Here is a 14,283-nt window from a genome sequence, read left to right on the forward strand (position 1 = left end):
CACCAGCCAAGGTGATTATGTTACCCAGGAACATGAGGCAGTAAAGAACTTCTTTGTTGTGTTATACCAAATGACTTAATCAGAGAGCTTTTTGGTTTGGAAATGTCTACCAAAACACAAAATTCCAGGACTGAAAAGAAAATACAATGTTTTTATTACACTCCTATTACCTGTATGTAGCTGAAATCAAATAAAACCCTGCCATTAGTCTGGCTGTAATAAATAAAATTACAGTGATGTCACTTCCTAGGAACTCCTAAGAAAGATAAAACTGTGTTAATTCTACAGGCAAGACCACAAAATTTTCCTTAAAAAGATCTGACCATACTGAAACAATAAATGATGCTACATGTTTACAAAACGATTCACTGGTTCTATAGACTTTTGAAGTACGGTTTCAGCTAATGTCTGACACGAAAGCATTCTCTAAGCTTTGCTTGCCCAAACTATCTGCATTATAGAAGTCTCTCTTACCTTGGATACTTCTGGGTTTGCTGGCATTATCAAAGTCACAAACCTTCTCCCATTTCTCTCTCACTGCTTCAGGCGTCATTGGCTGATTCTTTCCTCTGACAATAGCACCCAAGGATCGTTCCCAGCGCACTAATGGGAAACATGAGTCAGAGAGTTCAAGAAACAAAGAAACCTTTAGTTTCTTTAGATCACTTTCATCTAAGCCACTACTTTCAATGCAGTGCAAGAAAGGGAAGGTTGTAAGTACTCCAATTTAACTCACCAGTATAACTTCAAGCTGGACTAAAAGGGCTCACTGCTTTTAACTAACATTTAGAAAAGGAATAGCGCTGGTTTTAAATGCCATTAAAGCCACAACAGACTGATTGGTCTCTGAAAATACTACATCAGTTTTAGGATTCTGTCTAGTGTAAAGTTGTAGCTAGTATATGTATCTACAGATATTCTCTTCTGACATGATTTTGGCTACTAATGCTTGGGAATCTTCTGAAAGCCTTGGAAGACTATAGGGAAAATGTACTTGTACTCTATGAAGGACTGTTAGTACCAGTAGCCAGCCCCTCCAAATGGTCCCTGAAGTTGTATTTCAACTGTAAAACTTGAGAGAAACTGGTAAGGCTAATGTGAAGTCAGTTCTGGAAGGATACAGACTTCCTGGATGCAATTAATCCTTAATCTGTCATGTTGGCTTTGCTCTTAATTAGCAATAGCCAATAAATAAGGCCATACTGGTACCTCATTAACAACCTGGTTTCATTTTAAAGACTTCAATAGTAGCCATTATAATGATGAAAAACTGTATTTTCTTTTGACCAGAGAAGAGAAACCACAGATTTTGTGCTGTATTAAAATTCAACTCCTTGTGGAGGGCAGCAAGAGGTTTTACGCTGCTGCCCCAATTTGTTTCATCTGTTTAATACACTTCCTGGGAAAAGCTATTCCAGTGCCACCAAAACATTTATAGTTAGAAATGTACAAAATACTTATCAAGTGGGCGAAAAAGTGTTTTGGAAGAAGGAGGAAGCACTTCTTGAATTAATGGCCATACTTCCAACCCATTGGTGATATTCACATAGGCTGAAAAGTCCTTGAACAGCTCAGGAGAGTAATGCCAGTATTAGGTTCCACATATTTAGGAAGAAAGTTATGACATTCCACACAATGAATTAAGTTTTCCATCTTGTAAGCCCTCAGTATCGTCTGCGAGTTCTCTTTACATCCATATGTAAGCTAGTTACTGGACTCACTGGCGTAGCTACTGGTAATTAAGAAGGCTAACTGCCTCAACATGTTAATGCATATCACTAGTATTTTTATAGAGGTATAAATAAAGCTGAAAATCAACTAAAAAACAGCCTGTTTACCAGCATGTGCTACTTTCACACCACAAAAAATTGGAGTTATCAAGAAAAGGCAGCAATATATTCTTAGCACCAAAAAAATGGAGATTCTTCTTCATTTCAATTATACCCCCAGGATCCAATAGTTAAGGTTACTTAGGCAGATTCCCCTTTATTATTAGCCAGTTCAAAAGTGTAACAAAGCACATACCTAAATTACCAGTTTCCCCCATGTGTACTGAAATTTATGACTTTTACTTAAAATAAGTAGTCTCCTCAGAACCCTAGGCTTTTGCTAATCTTCTCTCCCTAAATAAAAATGTCTTGAGCAGAGGTTAACTGCAAAGATGATTTGCACACGTTTGTTGTCAATTCAGAAAACAAAATAAATCTCGCAACACACAGTACTTACATTTTCCAATCCATCCAGCTCCCACCTGCCAAGAACAAAGAAAATCATCATTTTACCACACGTTACAAAGCAAAGTTTTGGTAATGCAGGGAAACAAAACGATACTTCAGAACAAACGCAACGTAATAAAAATTTCTGAACTATTGCTGGTTGTACACCTATAATGGGTTCTACAAATAAGCAATTCATCCTTCCTGCAAGTTGCTTTCTGGGTTTGAATGATTTAGAAAACAAAAACTTCTTTTGAAGTAGTTGCTTTGGTACCTTTTCAAACTTTTAAGGGAGGAATAAGAGTTGTATCAATCAATCAGTAGTATTTTGAACACACACCAGAATTTGACAAGGTTGTTACTACCTGATGTACTTGTCATATACAGCACAACAGCGTCAACATTTCTGCTGTCTATGCTGAGTATGTAGTATGTCTCACGACAACTCAGTTTCTGAAAAAAAAGTTAAGACTAGACAGGCTAAAGCAAAAGATTGTGTTTGGAGGAAGGGGCAGAGGAAAAGAAAGAGGGGGAAGAAAGGGAAAAAAAAATTACCTCAAACAGACTGCCATTCTCCACACAGCTCTCGTGGCAAAGCCAAACAACTAAGGGAGCAACATACTCTGGTTTGAAAGCATCGACCAGATCTAGAGCAAATTGGAGGGTGGAAATCATAAAATAGAATTACTGTTTTATTTCACCAAATTATTCTTACTCTAAAACCTTCTGATGAACAGCAGAGCCAGAGAGAATTTAACCAACAGCATTCTGCCATGAAAAGAAGGGACAAATGAAATGAAACGTTTGAAGTTTCATTAAAATAGAACAACTCATGAGACGCATGTATGCCTCCAAACCCAATGACACAGGTTTTCAGCCAGAAAGGTGAAAGACTGTCTAAGTGCTGGGAACACCATAACATGCAGACTGCAAAGCCAGGTACCTTCCTAAATTTCCATCTGTTGGGCAACCTGAAACAAGGGCAAGCCAGCTAGTCATAATCCTGACAGAGGCGTACTTGAAGTAATTTCCCTTTTAATTTGCTAGTCAGTTAGAAAGAAAGAGACTATATGAAAAGAATTGCAGCTGCTGAATATTTGAGAAACATTCCCTTTCTCAAACATTTGCAATATTTACAAATGAAATATCAGCCCTGCTACATTTATATATCAATTGTATTTTGATATTTTCATTCTTGTCTGGCACAAGAGGAAACTATCTAAAAATGGAGATATTGTCATGGAGCAGTGTGGCTGTCCAGGCAGCTCTTATCACCAGTTCTGTCCACTGTCTGAAAAGAAAAAATAACTTAGTTTAATTTCCCTTTTCAGCTTTAGAATTTATTCTTTCAACAGCAATAGATACACAGCTGTTCCTCAGCTAAAATCAGCAAGTATTTTCAAATATACCCTAACAGGTGAAGAGCTGGGAAAGCTCTTTAGCATTACAGGTACTTCTTTAATAGCCAAGCTGATGTAACAGAAGTTCATTTTCAGAAGTTCCACAAAGGTAAAAGGAAATTGAACCCCATTTAGTATAGTGTGTTCTAAGTGCATAAGAAAAGCCTTAGGCTTTTCAAAGTATTCCACTTTATGCCACACACCATTTAGCCTGAAAATTTAGCACTAGACTGTTATCACTAATAATATTAATATACTATTAAATGAATTAAGAAATAGGTGGCAGAAGTTTAAAAAAAACACACACACAAAAGATGCAAACTACATTTGGAGTTCTAGCATGAACAACAGTAAGTGGGCCAAGTTGACCAAGCATAACTGTGACAATGCTAAAGCATAGGAGCTTGCAGATATCTAAAGATGAACAGAAAAGTACTAAGATAACAAGGATAATTTGATAAGACATATGAAAATGCTTTTAAACTTCTGGTGTCCAAACCTTTTAAGAGTACTTGAAAAAACTGAACAGGGAGGGAGAGCACAAGGTAAGAAATAAGTGATCAGTGCTGTAATTGTCTTACAGGAAGACCAAACGATCTCACTCTTAAAATGACTAATTAAGAAAATTAGGAGGTGGATTTATCACCTTATATAAATACCTTCAGGAAATTCCAGCTACTGAACTCCATACTTCAGGAACTTATATATGCAAGCTGAATGTATTTGACTCTTCTGTAAGTAAGTGCAATAAATCCCTGGAACCTACACCTATGGAGGTACTAGATTTCCTGATCACTTTGATTTAGACCTATATCAGGACATTTTACACAGAAATTTAGTCAAACAATATCATGCATTCAATCTATGCATAACTGTGTACAATATATTATTCTTCAATATCTTGTGTATCAGCCTAAAAATGTAATAATTCCCCTGGCTTTGAAAACTGCCTATCACTAGGGAAAAGAAGGGTGGGAGGGAAATGAGATTGGCTGACTCTAGAAGACTTTCGGAGAGCAATTTCCTTTTCTAGAATTTTTTTCCAAATATTTTTTGTTTCTTCTAGTCTTTTGCCAAAGTAATTAGTTACTCTATTTATCCTAAATTTATACTTTAAGCACACAGCTGTCTCCTACCATGTCCTTTCGACTAATTCCCAATGCAGTGATGTTAAAACGTGTTCAAGCATTCAAAGATTAGTAACTACGCAATAAAGAAAAACATAAAATATTAGGCAACTCTGTTCATTATCATCTCGTGCTGATCATGGAACAAAGTACACTCATGGCATGTTGTGCAAAAACCAGTATTTTGCAATTAGAAAATATTATAACAAGTGAAGACACCTTATGCACGTACTTGATTCCACATCTGATGAAACAAACAAGTCTTTCCACTACCACAGGAGGATCTTGGAAGAGACTATAATTAGAGAGCCTTGCCACATGAAATTGCTTTTGTGAATTAGAAAATTTGCTTCTTATCTTGTGGCAGAAATTAAGTATTCCTTACTACAGACTAAGTAAGCTGACAGTTCAGAGACAAAGACAATAGGAATAATAATTAGCAGTGTATGAAGTGTAAAAGATTTGCATTTTCAGAGAGATAAGAAAGTTGGCTATGTTTCAATTCACTGAAAAATATCAGTACACATAAACCTTAAATGACTCACCTTGTGGCATGACAGTCTGGGTCAGTCTGGATCCAGCAGTAGGAGCAATTGTGTTGCAGTGGATGTTATACTTTCGGCCTTCAATTGCAATTGTGTTTGCAAGACCCAAAAGGCCAAGTTTTGCAGCACTGTAGTTTGCCTGACCAAAGTTTCCATATATTCCAGCAGCTGAGGAAGTCATAATTATTCTTAGTGGAAACAAAAAAGAAAAAAAAGTTCAATGATTTCTTCAAGTTGTTTAATTCTACACAACAGCATTTTTCAGCTTCAGCATTATATTTTTCATATCCCACAAAAGTGCGCAAATAAGAAAATATTACTTTTTGCTTTTGCTAACAAACAGATGCTTTTTTTATGTTTGATTGATAGCAAACATCTGACAAATCCTGAAGTATTGTCACAGTAGGAGAAAACTAACAAAGTTGTCAGCCTTTTTGTGTTATACTGCAAAACTAGACCAAACATTCTGTGACAACTGGGTAGGTACAGAGAAAAGTATTTTCATGTTCTAGCTGCACTTCAAGTGGCATTATTCTCGTAACTCACAAATGGCTTCAGCGGTCAGAAGAAAATTATTTTATTGAAAATGACTTCACCTTAGTATCTACCTGATAATATGTGAAGATGAATTCTTACAGAATTCACATTCAAAGAATCCTCATGTGTGTTGAACACAAGAAGGAAGAAGATAGCAAAGTCTTGCCCTTACTGTCCCCTAACTTTACTGCTGTGGAGATGACTAAACTGCTCAGAAGAAACCACTAAAGCCACTGCAGTTCATAGCCTGGTTTGAGGCAAGAAAACATTGTGCTGCAAGTCTTCTCACAAATTGGAATTCAAAAGGAAGGGGTCTACACCTTCGCTTTTGAAAGAAGCCTTATCAGAATCTGTTCCAATCTACTGTAAACACGCTGCATAGCTGGAACCAAAATCTATTTCATTTTTTCTTATTATTTGCCTCACTGGCAATAATCCATTGGTTCTAATCTAAATAAAGAGATGTGTTACAAGTACTGGCTCAGTTTGATCAAGACGAAAAAAAGCTACAAAATCTATACAAAGCAGGCATTTTGCAGACAGCACACATCTACATAACCCGCAGAAACACTCACTACCGTTGTTATCTAAGCTAATACAGAGAAGGAACAAAGGGAAGCGTTTTCCTAAACGGATGCAACTCCTACACTTCAGCCATGTACTCTGCCTGCTGATCTCTTCCCTTATTCTTACAGTTCAGTTCCCTGCATGAGAATGAATTTCAGTCTGGTCACAGAACGACAAGGAAGCTCATACAGCTTTCATCATGTGGGTATGGTTGTTAAGATTAATATAATCATGTCAGTGTTTTGATAAAAAACTTAAAGGTCTGAATTCACTGCACTCTTTCAGTTAACAGTAATAAAACAGAGTGAGAATGCTCCCACAACTTCTAAGACAAGTATATTCATCCAAAGGGGGGGGGAACCCCAGTCCCAAATGGAAGAAAAAAAAAAGGCAAAAAAGAATCACAAGCAGAACTGCATGTACCTGTCATTCAAATAAGGAGCAGGATAACATACAAGTAACAAACACTTCTAACCAGTCCTCAAGAAAAGAAATTGTATTTCTATAACCCTACGGTTCCTGTCCAGGATATTTGCATCTACATGGAAAAAATCTTTAAACATTTGGCTGGGAAGGCGGGGAGGGGAGCAGAACCAAAAGGATAAGGGCTTACACTTTTGGACTGACTTTGTTTCATCCCAGTGACAGTGAAAAAAGGACGAAAAACTCCTTCACTGTCAGAGCATGCATCACTCTATTACACCCTACTGAGAAACCAAAAACAAAGACAAATTTTTACCTGCCAAATTTCTGATTTTTCATATGATTCCATGCAGCTCGGGTGACCAGGAACGATCCCCTCAAATGAATCCTATGAATTATATCTAGGAACATATTAATGTCCATTTAATAATTCCAGCATTTCATCCCAAACTTGAAATACACCATTTGTTTCTTCATGACAAAAAATGCACTTTCTTCACACTCTCAAACTGTTACTAAAAAGTGTCAGGCTTTTTTTTTTTTTCCTTTTTGCCAGATCATATTGAAGTGCTTGCCTGAACATACACTGATCATCTCTTCTGCCTCTTGGATGGGGCTCCCCTGTATAGAATTCACAAGAATTCAAAATTCCTGCACCTAAGCAGTCAAACAAGGACTACAGAAACTAGAAGATCTTTGCAAAAGTCTGCTCAACTGGCTTACCACCACCTACCATCTCACTGAAGGTTGCCCTGTGTTCTTCTGATCCCTGGCACACCAGCTTTCTTTCCTCTTGTTAGTTCTGCATCTTTTAAGGCTGTTTAGTATTCAGCCATTCAGTGCTGGCGCTAGGAATGTGTTCGGCTCACAAAAACCATTGTGTGTGTTTCACATGGCTCTTTTTTGTATTCCACTCGGCAACTAGGAGTGGCAGCTAAAACTTTTCTTCCCCTTTGCAACTACGTAAACTTACCATGCAGTGCAGCACAGATCTGGTTTGCAAGCTGAACACAAGCAGCTTACCACAAAGCTTTCAGGGCAAAAGAAAATTCTCTGATCTGGCATAGACAGCCTTCCCCACCTTCCCTTCTTCCTTGTACCAATGGGAGGAATGTAGCTTTCATCTTTCACACAGAAAGTACATTTTAAAGTTTATCAACTCACCCCAATCTTCATCACTTATCCGAACAAATGAACGGTCTCTTAGGATCCTAAAACATATCATTAGGAGAACATAACACAATAAACAAACAAGAGGTCTTTACACAAAAGTGACAGCCCACAATCAAACAGCAAAAACCCTTCAGGTTTACTCACCCAGCATTGTTTACAATGACATCTGCAATAAAAAAAAAAAAAATAAATGCACTGATAAAACACAAGCTTGTTTCTATTTTTCTCCCACTTCTAAAAATACTTACAGACAAGAATGCTGCACATATACATCATATTACTACTCTATAGCTCCTTATCCCAGACAGTGGAACTCCCACCATTGTACAATAAAGACAAAAAGCTTCAGTACAGGCAAGTCTCGGCCTGGCAACAGAACAAAGCCAGACAGGGAGGTATAGCTGAGAAGCGTTGGCTATCTCAGAACACAGCACCTGCAGGACGCAGGCATCCTGCACAGTTTTACAGCTTGCTTTGAATTCCAGAGTGCTCCCAATTATGCAGTTTGTGCCATCATCTTTGTTGCAGTAAACCCAAAAGATAACTGGGAGAACCACAGAGTCACAGAGCCACTTAAGCAACCTGGATCACAACACACTTTTGTCAAATATTTAATTTGGTTCCTCTTGGCTTTAATTACATATACTTTTACCCATTTATTCCTCAGTTAAAATCACACGAACTTCACAATTAAACACTGGCAATCGTATAGGAAAGAAGAACAGTATTGTTAAATAAAATTCCTCAAACTTTTTTTTTGTATTACAACATTTTAATCATATAGGCAAAAAGAGCTTCCAAAACATAATAGAGCATCTCTGACTCTTCAGCAACATTATTTATCCTAATTTTATAGAGCTAGTTATAATACTTGATGATCTGTGCTTTGAGACAGACATTTTTAACCGTTACTGAATTACCAAACTTCTGAAGGCAGGAAAATGTCAATCATATATTGAGCTTTAAACTTCTGCTAAAAAGTACCAAAAAGACATTAAAGTTGCCCATTCAGAATTAAATTGGAAAGTCCCCGATTTAGGTTTCACTAAGTGTATCAAGGGTTGGTGAGTTATACTGTTGTCACACTGTATTTCACACACTTGCTGTCAATTGCACTCCTTATAATGGCTCTAGGCTTGCAAACACATTACAACAAGAATTAAGCAACTGTACCTATCCTCCCAAAAGCCTCAAGTGCTGTCTTCACAAGCTTTTCACCATCTTCCACCGAATCTATAAGAAAAAAAGTATGAATTTCCAAGTAAAATGACCTGGGTATACTGCAATTCCAGGATATTAACAACTAATTCCATGGAGCTAAGAAAAATAAATTGTGTACAACCCAAAATAAAATAAACTCAAATTCAGCAAATATCTCCATGTAGCCTAAAGCAAATCCCTTACAGTAAGTCCTGCAATGGCAAACATTGTGCCATTTAGGAAAACAACAAGCAAAACAAGTAAGAATCACCCATTCCCATTTTGCCTCTGACAACTGCAGATGGACAGTTTCTTAGTATTTAAATGTTAAGAAAGCATATGAAAGAATAGGGCATTACTAGACAAGTATTAATTTAAAAAATCAATTTATGCACTTGCTTTTACCATCTCTGTCTCCCTACTCCACATTACATTACACCTATTTAACTTATATGTATGGTATTGACAACTTGGCAGTAGTCCTTTATTAAGCAGCATCAACCGCTCATGCAACAGGTCCACTATTCCTATAGATAAAGCATTACAGTAGTGTGGAAAAATAACATACCATAATTGGGTACTGCTTTGCCTCCTTTTGCTCTGATTTCATTGACAACTTTGTCAGCAGCTGAGGAGCTCTTGCCATATCCCTTGAAATCACCTCCAAGATCATTCACTGTGCATCACAAAGAAATTAATATTAAATTGTTAAGACTCAGACTTCATGGTCTCTCCTTATGTTATTATCACGCTGGAAATTATAAGGAGTATTAACAAAACCTGCTGCATCTGGATCCCATTGAGAATCTCAGAAGATTAGAGAAGAACAGTAAGTCACATTATTATTTTTTAAAATAAGTAGTATAACATACAGTATCTTTTTTTTTAAATAACATGGAGAACAATATCTTTTTTCCTCTCTCCATCATGCATTCAACTTGCCTGTCCTGCCCAGGCTACCTCTAATTGTGTTATTGTAGTTCAGAGATTAAGATCAAAATTACATACCAATCACAGGTGATTAATGCTGGTCTCTTGTCAAACTGCTATAGCTACTGTATGAACTGTAAACAAGACTGAGAAAACTTTGTTCCTGTTTAATAGAGTAGCTAAAAACATTACTAGTAAACTTCACTACAGAACAGATCAAGAAGTCTGAACAAAGGGAGAAGAGCCTGCTCTGGAGCTTCAGATCCTGCTCGTGCGGGATAAGAGGGCCACCTGACACAGAGAACTGCTGTGTTTCCAGATTGCTCTCTGTACTGGGGCACGCATCATTAATGGTAGCTGCACTGCATCATCACCACAGCTTGCTGCATTGCTGTATTTGCATGTCCCACAGTTTCATGGAATTTATATGGGGAACAAAACCACCCCCCAAAAAAATCCATACACACATTATATTTGGACAAAGAATTCCAAAAACTGGTAAAAAGTATGTTTAAATGGGTGCAAAATGAAACTGTAAGAAAGCCAGAATTAACTGTGGCTTTACAAGCAACACTGGTGTTTTGCTAAACAGTCTTCTGCTACAGTGAATTCCATAGCCTTCTAACTTTTTTAAGTCCTCAGTAAACCAGCCATAGTGAAATCCACAAAATATGCATGATATTCTTGCTGGTCTTTTTTTTTTTTTCTTTTTTTTTTTTAAACTCTTCATGTAAAGAGGAATACAGCTTGCAGGACACATGACAAAATCGTTCTCTATTACTCGGACCAAGGTCTCATCTGAAATCCTATATTCAACTGTGTGTAACACTTCGAGTGCAGTGTAAGAGCACTGCAGAAAATCCATATGCGTAAATGAAAATGCCAAAGCCCAGAAGAAGGGAGCCATGTAAATAACGAGGGCGGGGGGGGAAAGAAACCAGCAATAAAGCAAACCAAAACCAAGAACCGCCTGGCTTGAAGCAGGAAGAGTTAAGACAGAACATGATGACATGCTCAAGTACATTAACGGACTGATGCAAAAATGAAAGCAGAAAAAATCTCCAAGCTAAATAGATCAATATCTAATAGTTCAATATGCAGCTAGCACAATTCAAGTGAGGCACGAGGGAAAGTTTCCAAGTTTAGTGAAGCATTAGAATAGGCAACACCAGCAGACTGCTCAGTCTGCAACATCAAAGGTCTTTAACAAAGCATTAAAGAAAAGCGAGTCAGGAACAGCACTAGGATTCCTAATCTGTTCTGGGAAAGAAGAGTGGGCAATTTAGTGGTAAACATTTATACAAAAACGTTCAGTTAGTCTTGTTAAGACATTACAACTCTCTACCAAAGACACGCTTATATATGTTTATCCTTCACTTCAATAATAATTAGCTGACAAAAGCTTAACTAAATATTTGGGAAAATTCCAGAGACAGCAAAGCACCTTACGCTGAGTGCAGGCACTAACAGAGTTGAAGCACAAATGAGTACACAAGAAAGAACAGAGCTATTCTACACTTTCAAAATTATAAAATAACTCCACGAGTCTGACAGTCATTAAAAAAAAACAACCCAAACCAATAGATAAATAACATTATTTTAAGCTTAAGATTTACGTCACATAATTTCCAGTTGAAAACATCCAGTAGAAAAGAGCCAGAGACTGTAGCAGTTGTGACAGAGCAGCTATAGTCTGAACCATAGAGAAGAATTCCTCTAAGTCTATGAGTACATTATTAGCAAGCAGGGCAGAGCAGCAGAAGCAAATCTGAAGTGTGAAACAGTTGGTGCTGAGGACCTGACATCTACAGTACATGCTTTTTAAAAAATAAACCAGCTTATTTCTTGCTGTAGTCTGGTGCCAAAAACCAAACAGACATTTGGAACAATTTAGGTGCACTGCTAAATTGCATCTTCCAGTTTGGTTTTCAAAGGAACTCCACTCATGCACTTCAGTATCATTTCACAAAGCAAACAAAAATACATATAGATACAAATCAGGAGAGATGCTTCAAAAGCGTGACTCTAATCTAAACCAAAACAGTGACACAGAAGAGCCCTCGGGTAGACCGAAATGGAAACAATATAGTATGGGCAAAATACAGGCTGCAAAACAAAAACAAAGCATGCCCCTCCTCCTTCTTTCAACTTTTTCTATTGAGGAGCATGAAAGAGACAAAGCATGACGAAAAAGGTGGTAGCGTTTGGGTCGTAAGAAAAGGGAGACTTCCACTCGGGTCACGCTGGTCATTCTACCTACGCTGAGAGCAACCCATCCAGAGGAGGGTACACAGACGGGAGGCATGGGACCGGACAGAAAAAGCACCCATGTCAGGACCCACCAGTATTCCTCCAACTAGAGTATCTGATCACAAGACAGCTTCGTTTCCATAACTGAAAAAATGAACTTGTTTTGAAGAGACAAGATATAAGCCTCATATCTGCTTTAGTTAAAAAAAAAAAATAAAATCTTTACACCAGTTAACTCTCAACTTTTTGAAGTCAGAATCATAAGAAAGCAAGAGTAAGAAAAATAAATACAAGCATGCAGAGGTAATTGCAAAGCACTACTATAAGAGGTGAAGTGAGGTGCAGTTTCCAAAGCGAAAGAGAAGCTTCCCTTACACACAGTCGATTCTTAACTTACTGACTTAACTATTGTGCAATAAGGCTGTCAGTAAAGGAGTATTAGCTCTGGTCAGGCAATATAACACATTTTGTTTCAGATTGTCCTGGGAAGTCAGAGCACCGCTAGCTACACAGAATCAATATAATTAAACATTTGGGCTGCTTTAAAGATCTGATTTTTGTTAAACAGGAACTTGAAATGAAGTATGCAGGTTCCTAGTAAATAAGGTAAGTATCAAAGGTGGCAACTGGCCGAAAAAAAACCCTAGGTTTTTTAAAAAATTATCACACACAGACTTCTCACATTTAATAACAAATAACAACAAGCTATTTTTATGAAGTTTTGTAAAATGAGATTGGAATTTTTATTAGAAAGCTACTAAAAATCAGTGAGCAAGTTCTTGTCCATAAACTGTTTAAACATTTAACCTTGAAACCAACAACCATACATGTACAAATTAATTCACAGGCAGTCAAACGGCAACACCAACTGCCAGAAAAGATAACTTAACCTTCAGAATTAGCTTGTGATACAGCATTTTGCCCTATTAAATATTCCCTGAAGGAGGTTCAAGCAAATGACAATGAAACTATCAGAAATCCTTTACAGAGAGCTATTTGGCACTGTCATTGAGACCAGATGGCTCATCTGTGCAGTGCACTGCAGAAAGAAACAATGCAGTGCACTTCCAGCACATTCTGTGTTTTCTGGGGGCTACTGACACTGCCTTACCTTCCAATAACGTCTTTCCTGGGAGAAGATACTAGAAGACATATATTCACATTTCCACACAGTCATAATTAAAAGTTTCAGAACAGTATTCACCTAAGACAACGCCCTCTCTGGCCACAACTCATAGTAAAGATTGGTATGCATGGATGAAAGGCAGGTCCGAGAAATGATCTGATCCAAATTGGCTTTCCAGCAAAGATAAGCCCTTGGACAAACTTGGGCAACTTGTTCCATAAGAAAATAAAGCTTGGAAGCAAAATTTAAATAGCAAAAGATAAGACAGAAAACCATTAAATAACAAAGGTTACAGTCAAAAAGGGTATGGACAGTTGAATGCAAGCCATGTGAAAAGGCAAAGGTTATTCTCTAGATCAAGTTAGTTAACATAAAACTTACCAACTACTGAAGCTCCTCTTTCGGCAAAAGCCAGAGCATACGCTCTGCCCAAACCTAGTTTAAAAAAACAAAAGTTACAAAAAAAAAAAAAAGAGTCAATTTGTCTCCTGGATCATATAAGAGTAAAAGCTACACAAAAATGAATTGCATGAAGTAAAATGCACCAATCAACACAACCATCTTGAAGGTTCAAAGTAAAACACTGGTCCCCACAGGAGTTAAAAGTTTCATGTAAGTTTAAAACATACAAGTAAACAAACAGATAAATTGTCAACCAGCCTCCGACCAAAAAAAAAAACCAAAAACCCCCATCCTTACTCTTCGTTATTGCGCTCAACAGAACCATCAGTGAAAGCTGTCTACCTCTGAGCTTGCGATAGAAAAACATATTTGTAAGGCAGAAAGTTT

The 14,283-nt window shown here is 37.4% G+C and overlaps 1 protein-coding gene across 1 annotated transcript in view; it reads right to left on the bottom strand.

Annotated features, from left to right (window-relative positions):
• Positions 1–14,283, bottom strand: part of HSD17B4 (hydroxysteroid 17-beta dehydrogenase 4) — a 68,413-nt gene that overhangs the window by 51,370 nt on the left and 2,760 nt on the right. The window contains exons 2-11 of the mRNA XM_064437787.1: positions 13,876–13,929; positions 9,757–9,864; positions 9,162–9,221; positions 8,133–8,154; positions 7,980–8,026; positions 7,132–7,216; positions 5,289–5,476; positions 2,772–2,863; positions 2,227–2,251; positions 475–603 (exon numbers count right to left, since the gene is read on the bottom strand). Of these exons, the coding sequence (XP_064293857.1) occupies positions 475–603; positions 2,227–2,251; positions 2,772–2,863; positions 5,289–5,476; positions 7,132–7,216; positions 7,980–8,026; positions 8,133–8,154; positions 9,162–9,221; positions 9,757–9,864; positions 13,876–13,929 (810 nt within the window). The remainder of the gene's footprint in view (positions 1–474; positions 604–2,226; positions 2,252–2,771; positions 2,864–5,288; positions 5,477–7,131; positions 7,217–7,979; positions 8,027–8,132; positions 8,155–9,161; positions 9,222–9,756; positions 9,865–13,875; positions 13,930–14,283) is intronic.

The sequence above is a fragment of the Phalacrocorax carbo genome, chromosome Z (genome assembly GCF_963921805.1).
Source record: "Phalacrocorax carbo chromosome Z, bPhaCar2.1, whole genome shotgun sequence".
NCBI classification, from domain to species: Eukaryota; Metazoa; Chordata; class Aves; order Suliformes; family Phalacrocoracidae; genus Phalacrocorax; species Phalacrocorax carbo.